The following is an 18,294-nucleotide window of genomic DNA, read 5'->3' on the forward strand; positions in this document are numbered from 1 at the left end:
TGTTTGCTTACATAAACAAATAAATAATTATAATATATACTTATGTATTTAGAACTCGTCAGAGCCTCATAATGAGGCAAGATGACTACCTTAAAACTTTTTTTAGCATAAAACTGTAAGTTTTGTGAAAGGAATAATAAATGAGAGTTATGATTAAAAAAACTATAATAAATGTGCGACTCATATAATTGTCCGACAACTACACCGTGAAACCCAGGGAACTCCTTCACACACGAGACACGACTGATTGCTGCAGCTCGCAAATTAAATATAATCAAGGGAAAATGGCAAAAAAAAAAAAACTGCTAAAATAGAAAAATTACAAATAAGGACCTATGACAACATTAGTATGGATTTCAACAACAATAGTATAAATTTTGATGATAATTTTTATAAACCAGTCTCTCTGTACAAATTTTCTATTTCCGCGGTTTCTTTTTACCATTTTCCCTACAATCAAATAATATGTATATATTATAAATTGCTGTCACTCACATGCGAAGGAGGGGACAAGTTAAAAATAAGTAAAACGGAGATGGAGATCAGCGTAGAAATGACAGGGATAATGATCCTCACAAGGATACAAAATTATACCCTTCCCCTCCCCTCCAACCAAACAATGTGTTAAAAGTCACAAGTAACTTTATGAATGGAAAATGATCCTCATGTTACTACTTTTAGAAAAAGTACTAAAAATAAAGCAAGTGGACAAACAAGAAAGCATTACTTTCACTCATATTTTCCTTCATGATGCCATCCAGGGCCTAATACTCAGCAAGAAGATAAATCAGACTGGAAAGAGCGAAGCCATAGAAAAGTAGCAAAATTATGGCCTAAGGATTGCCAGAAGAGTGGTTTTGAGAATCATGGCAGACGGTGGCTGTACAGATGTTGAAGAAAGGGGTTGGAGATGTAAACCTAAAAAGCCTCAATCCCCCTCTCTTTTCAAAAGTCTACCACAAGAGAATATATTGTGGAGAGCGGATATCAAGAGGCTTGTGTTAAATATATTTGTTGTAAAGGTAGCATAGCATGAGATATAACCAAGCTGGAACTAATTTCAATATTCAATTAGTGACATCAAACTCTCCTTGGACTACCATGTTGTACTGACAGCTTTCAACTAGGTAATTCAGGTAGTAATCTCATCATTCTTTTTTTCCAACATCAAGCAGCTAAAACTTCTATCAAGAATGCAAGAAAGAAAATCTCAACATTTTCCCTCTGTAATCTCATAGAACTACCTTCTGAAATTTCAATCAGTTTTCATCGTACTAAAGTAAATGTGCAACCACGCATATATATAAAAGTAAAGCTACCATACATACCCTTCTAGCATAACCAATGTAGTGAATGCCCAAGAATTATCATAAGAAAACTAAATAACTTCTTCTTTTTTTTGGGGGGGGGGGGGGACAAAAACTAAATAACTTCATTTCCCAAGATATTTAAAAACTACCTTACAAATTTCTAGTAGCCTGACCATTTATCATCAAATTTAAAACAAAGACGATAAACAGCTAAAGTTTATTGGCCTAAGCAAAGCTTTGGGTGGAAAGTGGAAAGAGAGCTCCCCTTCAATGCTTCTTGTGTTTCAGAGAGACTGTAACCTGAATATTTTGCATATATTGGCCTCATCATCTTATTTTGGGTTTGAATCTTCCCTTCACATCTCTCTCGAATCAGAAGAAATCAATCTACCAAGGACAAGCCCGCCTCATTGTCAAGATCTGAGAGATTACAGTTGATAGAGAACTTCAGCCATCTCTTTTTCTCAACAAGTTTCAAACAAGGCTGTAAGACAAGACCAATTAACACAGCAATGAGGCTTATAACCATCACTTTGAAGGAGGAGAAAGCCAGCACAACACAAATCAATATCGTTGGAGGAATGCACATAAGAATAGCTCCGATTGTTCCCCCAGGTATCTTGTACGGCCGAGGCATATTGGGGTGTTTGATCCTCAGCAATATGAATGCTATGAACTCCAGAATCATTCCAAAACAGTAAAGGAAATTCTCCGCGGCTACAATTTCTTGGAAGCTCAACCATGATAGCAGAATCACACCTGAGGCTGAAAATAGAATCCCAATGAGAGGGGTTCCATATCGAGATCTCTTGCTAAAGAACTCTGGCAACATTCCCCTCTCAGCCATCCCTAGAAGTTGAAAAGAGTCACTGCTCATCTCAGCAACAAACATCCCCATGTTTGACATTGCAGCAGCTGCCTGAAGCCACCATCTCAACCACACTCCTCCAACAATAGTAGCAATATCTGAGAAGTACCCATCTGTCCACAACTTTTGATTGAGAGGAACAGCTCCAGTACCGATTAGAAGAGGAAAGAAATACCCAAGAACTACCAGAATCACAGCATAAAAAAGAGCCCTGGGAAGAGTTTTCTTTGGATTGTCCACTTCTCCCACAAGAGTGCTTACGGAATCCCAATAATTAAGATTCCAGAAGAGAGTGTTCAAATATAGATTCCAATCCACGCCATTCAAATTTGTCACGAACCACCTAGAAGGTTCCAAGTCTGGAATTGCCAAAATTCCCATTACCACAAAAGGGAGGAGAGAGAGAACCCCTAAAAGAGTAGCAACCCATCCCACAATGGTTAAACCCCTATAGTTCAAGTAAGTAAGAAGAACTGTCAAACCCAATGCTGCAACGGTTCTTGGCATGCCACCCCCTAAAGCCGGGACTCCTGACTTCAGATAGTCAAGAAACAATACTGGGTACAAGGCATTATCAATTACCCCACTTATCCACTTCATCCAACCTTGCTGAAACCCCCAGTAGGGACCCAAAGCTGAGGAAACCCAAACCACATAACCACTGTTTTCTGGGAACATGGTTCCCATCTCAGCAGTAATCAAAGCTTCGGGAATACTCCATATGAATGGGAAAACCAAGAACCCAAGCAAAGCTAATAGAGGACCAGCAGCTTGCACGGTATCCTCCACACCAAAAGGACCCCCAGAGACCTCATAAAAAATGAGAAATACAAGAGGAAGAACTGAAACTTTTCTAGAGTTATTTGCCTTATGAGAAGGCAATTCACCAATAACTTCGTAATCCCCCATTGCAGTAGAGGCTTGTCTAGTAGCAGTAATCCTCAATTTCTGCAACCATGGAGGGGAAATTCACGTTAGGTTTTTATACAGAAATCGAAACCCAGAAAATATGTCTACTGAGTTCACCACAGTCCACAAAAGAAAGAACCTGTTTTTTTTTTTTTCGTGCGCTCAAATAAAAGTAAAAATAGGTACTCTGTCAATTTTAACAGCTAAAATCTCCTCATTCTCCCACGAATTACGAAATCAACAATTGCATTCCTATATACAAGAAGACGAGGGGGAAAGAACAGAGAGATGTGTCATTCTGCCATTTGCACGCCGAAATCAACCTCAAACTATATGAAGAATAAAAATCAAATAAATAAAGCCAGCTGATATTGGACAGAGATCTGGTCTGACCAGACAAATCACGGAACCATAAATGGAAAGCTCAAATAAAATAGATAAATAAAAAAAAATTTGATCCAGCGTGTGAAATCGAAACAGAGATTGAACAGACCATGAAAGATTCGGAGATCCTTTAAAGCTCGAATAGATGATACCCTCCATTGTTTCCCCGAGCGTTGAGGATTTAGAAAGGAAAGGAAGAGCAAAAGAGGACCATCTTCGTCCTAACCGCTCAGTCCCTGAGAAGCACTTTATTTTTAAAAACGAGAAAACAAAAAAATAAAAGAAGAAGCAATCGTCGTCATCGTGAAGTGCCACGTGAAGGACACGTATGACGCACAACGCGCATCTCAAGAATGGATTATTATAAACCGGAAATCAATAACATTCCTGTCAGGCTGAGGCATCATTTCCCACTTGACAAGATTAAAAAAATATATTTTGATTAGTATTAGTGATTTTTTTTATAAGACATAAATTCGATTAACAGAGGACATTGGTGCCATGCTACAATTGTGTATTTTCCACTGTCGAAAAGGAGACTAATGCACATGAATGGGAAAGCCAACACACAGCATGAGAGAGAGAGAGAGAGATTGAAGGGGGAAATTTTGCAATTTAGACGTTTGATATTTTTTAATTTCTGTGGCTGAAAATTCATATTTTTTATTTACAATTTGTTGATGATCTTTTCCACGAGAGGTGCATGCAAGAAGATGGGGCAAATGATACATCCTCAAAAACTGAAGAGTTCAATCTTTTGCGGCCCAAAAAAATCCCTTTAGATTAAAAAAACAATATACAACTTCAAATCTTTAATATAAGACCCTGTTTGATTTTTATTTTAATTCTAAATATAAGACCCCAATCCATTTTATCTCTCATATTTATACATTTTTTTTCAAAATAACCCTTCTAATAATCATAGTTCTAATCAATACACTTGATTAGTAAGGATATTTTATGAAAGACAACATCTATTTAGGATAAATAACTAATTTAACTTACTTCTTTAATCTTCTCAAATTAGTTAACTGGTTCTTATAATTAGGACCGGATGTAGTATTTCTTATTGATTGAGTAAACTATTCGGGTAAAAGAAACGTGTATTCATATTTAAAAAAGAAAAAGGCGAAACCCAATAAATAAATAAATACCTCCATCGTGCCTCGAAAAACAAAAACAAAAGACTCAAAAAATATTCCGCTGAATTGAAAAAAAAAAAAAAAAAGAGCCATTCATTTCACAGAAAAGAACAGGAATGAAGTGATTCACCAAGAAGAAAATAAGAACAGAGCCGTGCTCATAAGTCATAGAATTTAGTCTTATTCTCTAAATTTCTTCGCTGATCGAGTGGGGATATATTCTCTAAACGAGTTAAAACGGTGACTCTTCTATATTATAAAGCGATCCATGTGCATTTGCAGTTGCACACTTGCACTGGAATAAATCAAATGAGGGTCATTATTGATCCTGAAATGAAAAGCATACGTCAAAAGACTGAATTGCCCACGATTAGGGGGGTGGGAGGAAAGGGATCTGTGTTTGGGAGTACCTTCACGGCGGCTCTGTTCACCGGAAGTCGATGATCGGGAAAAATGCACACTGCTTGCAGGCTTACCCTATGGCCTTCGCTATCGGCGAAAGCGAGCTCAGCACTTCAACGAGAGAAGCGTACGGCCCTTTGAGAGACAGTGGAGAAGAAGAAGAAGGTGGGTGAGACACTTGAGAGAGTGATCCCTATCCGTTAAGCATCTGTGCTTTGTGTCTTTATACTGTCATCACATAGAAACTGGACACTTTCTTGGTGTCCTTGTGTTGCCAGAATAAGAAACTAGACACGTGCTTGTAAGGTTTGAAAACAACCACACCTGATGTTTTATAAATAATTATTGTCTCCAACCCTAAGTATAATATTTAGTCTGTAGTTGAATTTGCACTTTTAAAATGTGATCATAATTATAAAAAAGATGCCTACCAAATATTCCGTGATTCCTAATATAAAACTTATTTTATAGTATAATTTAGGGAAAACCATATTGAAAGTACCTATACTTTCTCTCAATTTTTAATTTGGTACCTATGTGTTTTTTTCCTTTTAATTAAACATTTAATTTTATCTTTTTAGCAACATTAGCTCTTATAACTTTGTTCTATTGATATTTTTAGTCTCTACATAAGGATTAATGATGTTAATAGAGCAAAATTAAAGATTTAGTTAAGAACAAAAAACACATAGGTACCAAATTGAAAATTGAAAAAAAGTATAAGTACCTCCAATATGGTTTTCCCTATAATTTATTATAAAACAACTCTTACATTAAAAATTGTGAGGAGTACCAACTAAGTAGGTTCATCCTTGAGTGAATAAAATTTGTATATTACCCCCGATCCTAATTATAACACCTCGTTTATAGTTTACAAATAAATTTTTATAAATAAGACTGGAAGTAATATTATTAAATATATGCTGCATGTAAGTAAGGAATAGTTGATTAAAAAAAAAAAAAAGAGAAGAGTTGGCCTTGGTAAATATAAGTTATACTTGAATCTTTGAATAAATTTAAGGTTGGATGATAAATTTTAGGATTATCTAGTAAATTTGGTCATATTTTAGTTTTGATTTGTAAAATTTAAAACAAATAAAATAAGATCAAATTTAAAAAACTAAAAATTATATTAACTCTAAGTAATTTTTCCTAATAAAAAGAAGATAAAATACACGCGGAATGGAAGTCAAGAACCTATAATGATGTGATAGAAGATGAATGAACCATGTGGACAGTGACAATACCGGTAGCCGTGTGCCCAAATGGCATGCGTTTTTTATGATGATACCAGTGGTTGTGATTGTGATGTCGTGCTCACTGGTGCGGGGCCAGCAATTCAATAATGTCAATCCAAATATCAAAATTTTTGTAATTTATATTTATAATTAAATTATGAAAATTAATAAAATTAGACCCCGTGCATGCCAATAATAATTTCGTCGATCCGACTCAAATATGAGATCTTGTTTGAAAAAACTAGATATCAAATCACTTGATCAACTATAATTAATTGGCTTAAACTCATTTGAACTAGTTTGGAGTTATGGAGAAGGACTTTGGAGTCGAAAGGTTTCCGTTTGAGCAGGAACAAAACAGAATATATGCATTGTGATTTTGGAAGGAGGCAAGGTAATAGGGATTTGGAGGTGAGGATAGGAGAGCAAATTATTCCTCAAGTATCAAAGTTTAAATACCTAGGATCCATTATACAGGAGGATGGGGAAATTGATGGAGACATTTCTCATAGAATACAAGCTGGCTGGTTAAAGTGGAGGAAAGCTACCGGAGTTATTTGCAATAAGAAGGTACCTGAGAAACTTAAAGGAAAATTTTATCGGACTGCTATAAGACCAGCTATGATGTATGGTAGTGAATGTTGGGCAATAAAAGGAAAACAAGAGCACAAAGTCGGAGTAGCAGAAATGAGGATGTTGAGATGGATGTGTGGTCATACAAGAAAAGATAGGATTCGAAATGAAAAGATCAGGACAAGAGTCGGTGTGGCACCTATCCAAGAGAAAATGGTTGAAAATCGCTTAAGATGGTTTGGACATATGCAGAGAAGGCCTTTGGAGGCCCCGGTGAGGAGGGTGGATCAAACAAGATGGAGTCCCATAAAAAGAGGCAGGGGAAGACCGAGAAGAACGCTGAATGAGGTCATTGAACGAGACCTCATAATCAACAACATATCTAAGGATTGGGTTGTTGACAGAGCACGATAGCGTCGTGTGATTCATGTAGCCGACCCCACCTAGTGGGATAAGGCTTGTTGTTTGTTGTTTGTTTTTTTTTAAACTCATTTGAACTAAATAAATAATTTATGCCTATTGGCAAAGAAAAATTATGCTGTTTATAAGTTGTAAATATGTGTGGCTTGTTATTGATTTATAGGTACGCTTACTCGGGTTGTAATTACTGTCTCTTTAGCTTGTGATACAGTTTTTATTTTAAAAAAAAGATTTGCTATGAATTTTGCATTTTTGTATATTAGCAATTATTAATATTGATAACTAAATGTGTTTTTTTTTTCCCACAAAAAGTTATGATTTTATTGATTACAAAAAAAAGTAAATACAATCATTAATAAACAGTTTAAAACGCAAGCAACCTATCCGCAAAAAAACAAACAAAACAAGGAAAGAAAAAACACTTAAAGAATGTTTGGAAGCACCAAATAATGCTTCTTCTTAGAAACACTTTTGTCATAAAACGAGATAAACTTCTTCACATATTTACTTTATATATCGTAAAAATATTTTTAAAATTATAGTTTGGTTTGTATGTAAACACTCTCTTAAAATGAAACGTGTCAGCCAATTCCATTTTCCCGATCAAAAATACCACTATATATCCAACTCTGAAGTTGCATGCCGAGCCACCTCCGAGTCCCTGGCAATAAAACGAGCAAGAAGAGGTGTTGGCTCGCTAACTCATGCTCGGGTACGGTTCTTTTCGGACTTCCACGACAGTATGCAGCCTGCTTGATAAGGCGTTTTGAGGGGGAAAACAACAGTTTAGACGAGTCACAAGTTAATTTACAAATTTAAAAATTATTTATCACATTTTTAATCAATTTGACTTATAAATCAAAAGCTATTTTTTTAAATATGATTGTAAAAACATTTAAAATTTAGTTATCACTTATGTAAAAATAACTTTTTAGAATTAAAAGATATTTTTATCTTTATATTTATGTTGTTCCTATGCTTCTTTCTCTATATATTCTTTTTGCTTCTCAATCAATTTTAGTTATTTGTTTTTAATATTCTCTTATGTAATATTATTTGATTAAAAAATTTTCACATTACTATGATTTCTAATGTAAATATATTTTATTAAATAAATATAAAATTATTATATTTTGTAAATTTATATTTTTAATTATTTTTATTATTTAATAAAAGTCATACATATTTTGGTCATTCTACAAACTAAACTTACTTATTCAATTATAATCCAAATAACTTTTTTACTTCATAAACTGATTTTTATAAAACTCAATCCAAGTACAAATCACATTACCTAGTCTAACTTTTATCCAATCTCATTTTTTTTAAAAAGTCAAATTGAAAACAAGTTTTTTTCTTCGCTAATAAGTTTATAATGAGATGTTAGGAAAAAAAATCAGTAAGTTCTAATGCCAAGTGAACAGTTGTTATTTATTACTCCTGGTCCTTAATATAAGACCCAATTTTTAAGTTGGTTTTAATTCTAAATATAAGACCCATTTCTCATATTTATCAACTCTCTCTAAATTACCCTTACAGATACTCCCTCAACCATAATCAAGTAGAAGAGGGAGAAGAGGTATTATGGAAAATGATTATGGTGTTTTAGGAAAAACGTGTCATATTTCTTATAATTAACTAACTTACCTAACTTTCTTAATCTAATAAAATTAGTTAAATGTGTCTTATATTAAGGACCGGAAGAGTATTATAAAACTTATTATTATAGGATACTCTATTATTACTGAGATTTTTTTAGTAATTATGATTTTTACTTAGACTTTCACAACAATTCTCCCATTTACCTTGGACAATAGATCTCTAATATCTTGCAATCAAAGACAGCATTCCCGTTCCCCGCAAAAATCTCTACTTCCATTTTTAACTCAAATGTGTTTATTTTTCACACTATGCAAGCTCGAGAGAAAATATGTTATTGCTGTGTATAATTTATAAATAGCACTGTTTGTTGTGAATTTTGTTGTATTGAACAGCTGGATTTTGGCGATCTATTGTTTCAGGAAAAGTAAAACAGGCTCTTTATGTGATTGAGAATGAAGAGTGCGAAAGGGACCTGGATACCCCAGATTGGGTTAGCACTAGTAGCCCCCATGACCCTCAATCATGCCCCCTTTTTCATCTTTTCGTACTTAAAAATAATGAACGATCAGACATCTATAAAAGCTGATCCAGTGAACAACGAAATTCAACTATTTCTTTTTCTTGCTTGTTAAAAAATAATTCACGATAAAAAATTAATCTTTTTATTATTTCTAATTCTTAATATAAAAACTCATTTAATTTTTATTTTGATTTTAAATATAAAACTCTAATCTACTTTATCTCTTATATTTATTTATTTTTAAGATATTTTTTGTAATAATGATAATTTTAACTAGTATACTTGTCTAGTAAAGATATTTTAAAAAAACAATGTCTATTTATTACAAATAACTAACGTAACTAATTTTTTTAATGTACTTAAATTAATCAACTATTTTTTATATTAAAAACCTTATAGGTGATATGAAGAATTACAATGAGATCCTAAGTAAGGAAAATAATTGAAAAATAAATCTCAGAAGTTGTCATTCTCATTATAAAACTTGTTATTATATATTGTCGAGATTGTTATTAGGATTTTTTGATAATTATTTCTTTCATGTGAAATTTGATTGTAATTCTTTCTAGGTGATATTAGTTTTTTTTTTTAAATCAACTCTTCACTGGCCCAGACGCTAATGCATGCGCTGTCTTCCAGTTTCAAAGGCTGGGACGCTGCATGTGTGTCTCCATCTGATGTCAGTGGGTGGGGGATCTCATATGGATCACAAGCACATAATGCATCTTTGATTAATTAAAGGGGTGTTTGGATAAAAACCAAATCATGGTTTCAGAAGTGCTTTTACGGATTACGAAGTAAATATGTGGAGGAAGTTATCTCGTTTTGCGGAAAAGTGATTCTTAAACCTTGGTTTTGGTTTTGCTAAACACCCCCTAAAACGCGTGCTTATTTACATGATAATAAAACCTAATTCGGATTCGAAGTTGGTGGAAGAGACTGGTGAACCACTTATTTCTACCCTGACCCGAACTCAAACGTAGATACTTTCATCAGAAATAAATAGGACTAATACTACATAAATTTCAAAATTCTAAAACAAAATTTCATACAAAAATACGTTATTATTTATTTTTTTAGTGTATTTAATTGCTATTAAAATGTAAAAAATAAGACTGATTTGAGGTTTTGAAATGTTTAAATTATTTTTTTTGGAGATTTTTCTCCCCCCTAAATGCAAGAATTATTAGACCATTATTTGATGCATTTATTTGTTATTCATACCATGCCTCCAATTCTTACAGGGAATAATAAAATTAATGACATTAATAAATATTAAATAGTAACGTGTAAAACATTTAATATCCTTTTTTTAAAAAATAAATCTGCATTATATTTAAGACCCAACTACTGTTTTAATTATTTGTTCTTTTTTACACAAAAAGGACTAAAGGAATATTTCTTCATTAGCCCATAGTAATCTAAAGGTATTGTTTGTTTGCACTTTTTCTCTCATAAAACAATCACTTATTGTTTTGGAAAACAAAATTGTCTTTGTAAAATTTTACAATACTACCTCCGGTCCTAATTATAAGAGTTAGTTGACTAATTAAGGAGATTAAGAAAAGAAATAAAGTTAGTTATTTGTCATAAATAAGTATTGTTTTTCCTAAAATATCCTTACTAATTAAGTGTATTGGCTAGAATTACTATTGTTAGAAGGATTATCTTGGAAAAAAATGAATAAATATTAGAAATAAAGTGAATTAAGATTTTATATTTAAGATCAAAATAAAAATCAAACGAGTTTTTATATTAAAAACCGAGGGTAGTATTTGTTTACCCGAGACAAACAGTCCTATTGATTTTTTTCTGGGTTAGAGACCCAAACTCTTTGGGTTCTACCAAATGTGCTGCTTTTATGATTGCCTAACTGAAAAGCCCAATTTATATCCATCATCTATCAAGTGAATTGAATTTCGTATAGGCTGGCTAGTGGCAAAACTCTAACGCCCTATTCGGTATTAGTAAAAAATTATCATTACTGGTACAAAAAAAAGGCCTTACTCAAGCCCAGGTTCGGCCCAAAAGGAGGCCCATTAAGGACAATGAATAAACCCTAATAAGATCACAGCCGTCCAATCCAGGATTTGGGGCGTTTTATTTAAAAACCTAGCGGTCTCATTTTCATCTATCGTTTCTCCTTGTTGCGGCCGCTCGTGGAGAAGAAGCCCCAGGTAGTTCCAACTTTCAGCCTTTGTGCTTCTCGATTTTCAACTAGCACCTCTATTAGCTTCAGCCTTCGATGTTTCCACTGATTTCTTAAATGTTATGTGAGATCATGGCATGATTTCGCTTCAAGACATTTAGTACTTTCTGGAATGTTGTAGCTGTTATTTAGGGTCGTGAGATTTCACTTTTCATTCAAACGTTAAGTTTCGTGTTTATGTTGGAAAACATGTTTGAGAATTACCAAACAAATCGATAAGTTCTTGTTCTGGCACTGAGAATGTGGAGGCAGAAGATTTATCACTCCATTCTTTGTGTTCCCAGCTGTCGAGGGGAATAGATGACATTTTCGTATGAGTTCGAGTTACAACTACTGATGTTCGAGGATTTTTATGGCCCTTTTTTCGTTGGATGTATGAGTGTTTTTTTTTTTTTTGGGCTTAGGGTTGGTTAGCTGCTATATGTGAATTGCAGACAATTGTTTTGGAAGGGAAAACTGTGGTTATTTACAGATAATGACATATAACACATAACTTCGGTCATAGATAACTGTCCATTTCATGGTTATCCTCGGTCTTACAAAGGCTTTAATCAGTGTGGTCTTGGAAAACATCAGTTTATATCCTTATCTCAATGACAAGATAATTTTATTTAACAGAACTTATCCCTAACTAGCTTGAATTATATTATGATGTTGATATGTGTCCAGTATGTTGTATGATGCTGAAGGATGGTGATAGTGGAGTTAGATTAATACATAAGTTTATTTAGCTTCCCCGCGGTTTTCACTGCCACAATTAACCAAAACCAATTCACCATTTCTTCCAGCATCATTCTGGCATCATATACCTTTCTTAAAGATAACATAAGAAAGTTATTTGGAGTTCATGAGTGATCTGCCTGCTTTATTGTATTGTATGCTGACCCTATTTTCTTAATTTTTGTGGTTGTTTTAGTAGGTAAGCCATGGTTAAGCACAATAATGTTATCCCTAGTAGCCACTTCCGGAAGCATTGGCAGAATTATGTGAAGACATGGTTCAATCAACCTGCACGGAAGACAAGAAGACGGTTGGGTAACGGCTATTTAGCTTATTCATTCTTAGTATAATTAATTTTAAGCCTATAACATTAATATTAATTTGAAAGTCACTTTCTGTTGCAACTCATTTTCCCCCTATTTGGTCATGTGCTTGGTGCAATGATCAGCTCGCCAAAAGAAAGCTGTTAAGATTTTCCCTAGGCCTACAGCCGGGCCTCTTAGACCTATTGTTCACGGCCAAACTTTGAAATACAACATGAAGGTCAGAGCTGGCCGAGGGTTTTCACTTGAAGAACTGAAGGTATTGCCTTGTTTCTTTGACCCCCGCTGTCTTTGTTTTGCTTTATTATTGATTAGGACATGTCAGATAGCTTATAAAAATGTAGTGAGCATGATATTCATATAAGTTTTAGTTGCTAATAATTACCTTAGATTTGCACTAGTTTTGGTTGAGAATTTTCATATTGATGTAATCAGGAGAGACCGCTATCAGTTATTTCTGTTTACGTATGCTTTTCCTGCTCATGCTATGCTGAAAGCAACAACTCAGTTGTTGGCTGCATGCCGGTTCTCCGATAATGTAGTTTTGTTGACAATAGATGCTTGTTATTGATGGATATGTGCTTTTTCTACTGTAGGCTGCTGGTATTCCCAAGAAGCTTGCTCCAACCATTGGCATTTCTGTTGATCACCGCCGCAGGAACCGTTCTCTGGAAAGTCTTCAAGCTAATGTCCAGAGGCTGAAAACATACAAGGCCAAGCTCGTTGTGTTCCCAAGACGTGCACGCAAGGTCAAGGTAATACACAATATAATTAGCTGTTATATACATAACCATCATAACATTCATTTCTCGTACACATGCCCTTGTTAGAAGGCAAATAGAGTTCCCTGCTTGACATGTTTTTTGGACCTTCCCACTTTTCAGGCTGGTGATTCATCACCCGAGGAACTGGCAAATGCAACACAAGTCCAGGGTCCGTTCCTGCCAATTGTGAGGGAGAAGCCCTCAGTGGAGCTTGTTAAGGTTACCGATGATATGAAGGCATTCAAGGCTTATGAAAAGCTTCGTGTTGAGCGCACGAACAAGAGACACATTGGTGCCAGGCTGAAGAGGGCTGCTGAGGCAGAGAAGGAAGAAAAGAAGTGAAGTGCTGGTGAAGCTACCTAATATTCCCCGTGTAATCGTTAATCCTTGATATTTTTGTTCGAGTTTCAGTAGTCTTAAGAGCAAATTTTGTTCAGGATCTGTACCCTTTTACAAGTTATTTTCCGGATCGTTATTCTAGCTGCGTTAGCACAGTGGCTTGCATGAATATTTTGGGGTCAGTTTGGACCATAAATTTCAATTGCTTACCTTGAAAACCTTCCAATTTTCAATATTTCACTTAATTGTTTAAAAAAAACTAGTTAAATGAGTTATTTATATTAATTAGATATTATATTTTTTAGAATATTTTTATTAATTAAGTGTATTTGTTAGAATTATAATTTACAGATCTGTGATAAAAAAAAAAGTAAATATAAAAAATAAAGTGAATTAAAAATTTATATTTAAACTTAAAATAAAAGTCAACCTAGCATGAGAGAGGAAAGTTGTGCCGTTAAAGTTCCAGAAATCAGGATTCTTCCGACGTTTACGAGAGCTACAGCGGGATCCCAAATTTACGCCCGTTGCGTCTATATAAATGTAAAGCATCTTACTCTTAGGTTACGTTTGGTAGGAAATATTAAAAATGAGGGATTGGGATTACAATTACAATTGAGAAAATATATTAAAAAAGTGTTTAGTATAAAATATTGCTTGTTATATGGGATTAGCAAAACCCATATATTTGGGATTGGAAAATACTATAGGGGGAAGTGGTATTCCCCAATCTCACCTCTATAGGTTTGTTTAATCCCATATAATAAGTAATTACTCATACTAAATACTATTTTAATGATATTTTTTCAATTACAATCACAATCTCAATCCCTTATTTTCAATGCTTTGTACCAAACGGGACTTTAGTGTTGCGCTGGTCTGATGCTCAACTTGCCTGAGCATGGTCCTCGCCATTGCTGCTGCATCGGTTCTTGCGAACAACTTAGGCCATTTACTAATTACTAGGCCAAATTATCGCCAAAAGCGAAAAAGCATGTATCCGTAACTTGTTCTCATCGTCCCCTTAAAACCAAGTAAAAAGAGTTGGCGGAAAAAAAAAAATTGTAAACACAGGCGAGATGCGTGGCTGTATAACATGGGGCATACATTTTTCGAAAGAGTGCTTTTTGAAAAATGCAGTTCTATGTAGTTTTTCTGTTTTATATTAATCTTGATATTGACTGATATAATTTTTTTTTTCAGAAAATAAAATTTAAGTGTAAATATAAAATAATCAAAATCATGCATGGGCACTCGCGCTTATTTACATGCACGTTTACATATTTTCCGAGAATCCGAATCTAGGAGCTATGTACGTATGCTACATTGAAACATTCAATGGGCTCTTAAGACATTAACCAATCTCACTCAAATTTAAGCAACTTTTATAATTAAGATGGCTGCAAGAGACTTTTATAATTAATTAAAATTTATTAACCCAAATTAATTAAAAGCAAGCAAACAAATAAATAAATCGCTCTTGTTTAAGAGGAGGAACCAGATAGTTGCTAAATCAACACCCAGGCGGCTCTGGACGTAGCGCTTAGTGTTGTTGTGTAGAAGAAGCCAGAAGCAGATCTGTGTGCGGATCAATCTCAGAAAACCATAATGGGTTTGAAGGTAAACATTGATTCCATGTTTTCTTGCGAAGTTACATAATCAATCTCATGTCCACTTTCTATCAATCTAATCTTCTCCAATTTATTTTACCACAAGCTAATGATGTCAGATCCGGTTGTCTGTTTCCTAGGTTTTCAGATTAATTTCGTGATATTGATGTGTTCACGTTATTTACTATGTTAAATGGGACAGTACTGTTTTAAAATGTAGGTCGAATAAGCATATAACACATTTACAATGCTCAAAATAAACAGCAAAAAATCTTTGATAAGATAAGGTTGGAAATGAACAAGCCGAGCTTGGGATAATACATTCCAGAGAACAAAATGGGGTTTTAGGATCTGAAAACTATAGGATACAGGGTTCAAATTAATAGTTTATATGATGATTTTTAGTGAAATTGTTTTGTTGAATGCTGAGATATAAAGCTCCAAAAAGAAAGACTTATTGATGAAGGGAAATTCTTTATAGTTCCGGCCTTCCCTGATCTTGGTTATACAAAAGATTTAAAATTAAGGAACAGGGGAGTAAACTTTTGATCTGATTCACATATTGTATATTTTTTTTTAAGTCACTAAAATACTTGCACTATTATTATTGTCCTTTCATAAAGTTTGTCTTTGTGGTATTAAATCTGTACTGGAGTTGACCTCAGAGTTAATTTTCATATCAAGATCAGGTTTATAACACCAAAGATCTAGATAAACAATGTTTATAAAGTTATATATTTGAGATAGAAATGAGATTGAAGGGTTGTGTCTTAATGAAAAATGAAGGAGGAATTTGAGAAGTACGCAGAGAAATCCAAGATTTTGCCAGAAAGTACATCGAATGAGAACAAACTCATTCTCTATGGACTGTACAAGAGAGCCACTGCTGGACCTGTCAACACCAGTGAGTTTCTCTTGTTTCCTCATTTCCTTTAGCTCTTCAATTCTCTCTTATATGGCTGCAGAATTCTGTTTTAAAAAAATTCAGAATTTATCTGTGACAATTCAGTTTTTGTCACTTGGAAAAATCTTTCAGTATTTGGCTAAGATCTTGTTGGTATAATGACATGCGATACAAAGCCTATATTTTCTCATCATACTCCTTCGGTTTAGTTAATGTTAGTTCTATATGTAAAATCTATTTTATATGTTTATCAATTTTAGTTAATTGGGGAGTATTATTAGCTAATTTAACTAACATATTTACTCTATTCAAATTAGTTAATTAGGTTTTATATTAAGAACTAAAGTATTTATTTTTAGTTATTTCCTCTATCTAAGTTACTGAAATTTTCTCTTCTTGTGTATGATTTTCAGGCCGCCCAGGAATGCTCAACATGAAGGATAGAGCCAAGTGGGATGCTTGGAAGGCTGTTGAAGGTAAAATCCAATCGCTTTGGTAATTCTCGGGACGCAGGAGTGCTTATTTGCATCAATTTATTAAAAACCATTAAAATCTTTCCAAAGGGAAAAAAAATTTTAGTGAGGTCTCACATGTTTCATATCTATCTGTTCTTGAAACTGATAAATTCAAGCCTCGAGGTAAAAAGGAGAAAAAACACTTGATTCACTGTGTTTTGTGGTAATCAATACTCCTTCGATGCTTAATATAAGATCTATTAAACTAATTTGACTAGATTAAGAAAGCTAGGTAAGTTAGTTAATTATAAAAAAAATATGATATATTTTTCCTAAAATATTATGATCATCTTCCTCAATATTCTCTCTTCTTCTTTTACTTGATTATGATTGAGTGAGATCCATAAGGGATAATTTAGAAAAAATTAATAAATATAAGAAACAGATCTTATAAAATCAACTCAATAACTATATCCTATATTAAGAACCGAAAGAGTATCAATATTATGATAATATTAATTAAATATGATATAAATTATGAAAATATATAGTTGGCAAAAACTATATGAAAATATATAAGTTTCATGGCTCTTGAGTTATAAGTCGTACAATTATTCTTCTTCTTCTTTCAATAAATTTTGTGTAAAATATAGGATCCATGTAGTTTATGACATATAATGAGAAATAAAATCTGATTATGGCAGGGAAATCAGAGGAAGAAGCTATGAGTGACTACATTACAAAGGTGAAACAGCTCATGGAAGAAGCAGGCATTGCTATCTGAAAACATTTTCATCTTTCTTCGTTTTGTTTTTGCTCATTCTTATGCTACAAAATTCTCAGGATATTGAAAATAAACACTTAGTAATGTTTATTCTCATACTATCATTAATGTCTAATTTGTTTGCAATGAATCAGAAATTATCTTAAAATAGAGTGGAATTAATTATTTTATGCATGCATACATCACCGTTAATAATTGAACTCAAGGGAGGACCAGCGTGGAAATAGCTTCAGTAATGTGATTTCTGATTTGTGAGGCTTGATAATTGAGAGTAATAGAAGGATACAGTGGGGAAAGAGAAAGCATTACTCCACCATGGACATTAAATCCTTTATAGCCATAATACTTTGGGATTCTATTGAATAAAAGGATATCTAGAAACGTAATACTCTCTGACACCAGAAGCACCATCCCTTGCCAGAATCCCTTCAAGATCTCCAATAATTCTGGCCAGCCATATCTCCAAATTCCTCTGGATCTCTTTCATGTTGTTCCTACTTGAATCCATGGCCCTTCTTGCGGCCACTGTGTCATAACTCTTCCCAGTTTCAGTTTGCAGAGCCATCAGCTTTTGCCCTGTTTCGGATGCCCGCTGTTGCAGCCGGAATGCCTCAAGTAAAAACTCCGTTTGTTTTTGCGTTTGAAGTTCTGAACTCAGTGCAGTTTCATAAGGATTGCTTGCCTGCTGCTGAAAAAAAAAAAAAAAAATCCTGCTGAGCTCATAATATGAACTATAAAGTGAAACCTAATAAAAGAATTAAACTTGCAAAGGACTTTGAACAAAAGATTAACGTGAGCTAGCTGCACTCAGATAGTCA

At 33.8% G+C, this 18,294-nt stretch overlaps 4 protein-coding genes across 8 annotated transcripts; 2 read left to right on the plus strand and 2 right to left on the minus strand.

Moving 5' to 3' along the window:
* Positions 1–1,302: 1,302 nt before the first annotated feature.
* LOC114751240 (probable polyamine transporter At1g31830) lies at positions 1,303–5,168 on the minus strand. Of its 5 annotated transcripts, XM_028939899.1 has the most exons (4): positions 5,024–5,168; positions 3,581–3,707; positions 3,274–3,416; positions 1,303–3,126 (listed from the first exon to the last, which is right to left on the minus strand). In XM_028939899.1, the coding sequence occupies exon 4, from the start codon at positions 3,085–3,087 to the stop codon at positions 1,693–1,695; it is 1,395 nt and encodes a 464-aa protein (XP_028795732.1). In that variant the 5' UTR covers positions 3,088–3,126; positions 3,274–3,416; positions 3,581–3,707; positions 5,024–5,168; the 3' UTR covers positions 1,303–1,692. The 5 variants fall into 5 exon arrangements, with proteins under 5 accessions (XP_028795732.1, XP_028795729.1, XP_028795733.1 ...); XM_028939896.1 differs by lacking the exon at positions 3,274–3,416 and having other exon boundaries at positions 5,024–5,167; XM_028939900.1 differs by lacking the exons at positions 3,274–3,416; positions 3,581–3,707.
* Positions 5,169–11,466: 6,298 nt separating this feature from the next.
* Positions 11,467–13,953, plus strand: LOC114751236 (60S ribosomal protein L13-1). Its single transcript, XM_028939892.1, has 5 exons — positions 11,467–11,545; positions 12,494–12,612; positions 12,746–12,879; positions 13,217–13,375; positions 13,505–13,953. Exons 2-5 carry the CDS (start codon positions 12,504–12,506, stop codon positions 13,724–13,726), a joined length of 624 nt encoding a protein of 207 aa, XP_028795725.1. The 5' UTR covers positions 11,467–11,545; positions 12,494–12,503; the 3' UTR covers positions 13,727–13,953.
* A 1,312-nt stretch (positions 13,954–15,265) lies between these two features.
* On the plus strand, positions 15,266–17,609 carry LOC114751243 (acyl-CoA-binding protein-like). Its single transcript, XM_028939903.1, has 4 exons — positions 15,266–15,343; positions 16,120–16,237; positions 16,651–16,713; positions 17,397–17,609. The coding sequence occupies exons 1-4, from the start codon at positions 15,332–15,334 to the stop codon at positions 17,474–17,476; spliced, it is 273 nt and encodes a 90-aa protein (XP_028795736.1). The 5' UTR covers positions 15,266–15,331; the 3' UTR covers positions 17,477–17,609.
* Positions 17,610–17,831: 222 nt separating this feature from the next.
* LOC114751238 (uncharacterized) lies at positions 17,832–18,164 on the minus strand (the record flags this gene model as incomplete). The annotated part of the gene is made up of 1 exon (XM_028939894.1): positions 17,832–18,164. A coding segment is annotated over one exon (333 nt), but the record flags the coding sequence as incomplete, so codon positions are not given.
* Positions 18,165–18,294: the final 130 nt, after the last annotated feature.

The sequence above is a fragment of the Neltuma alba genome, unplaced genomic scaffold (genome assembly GCF_004799145.2).
Source record: "Neltuma alba isolate B1F8T4 unplaced genomic scaffold, ASM479914v2 tig00006835_pilon, whole genome shotgun sequence".
Classification (NCBI taxonomy): domain Eukaryota; kingdom Viridiplantae; phylum Streptophyta; class Magnoliopsida; order Fabales; family Fabaceae; genus Neltuma; species Neltuma alba.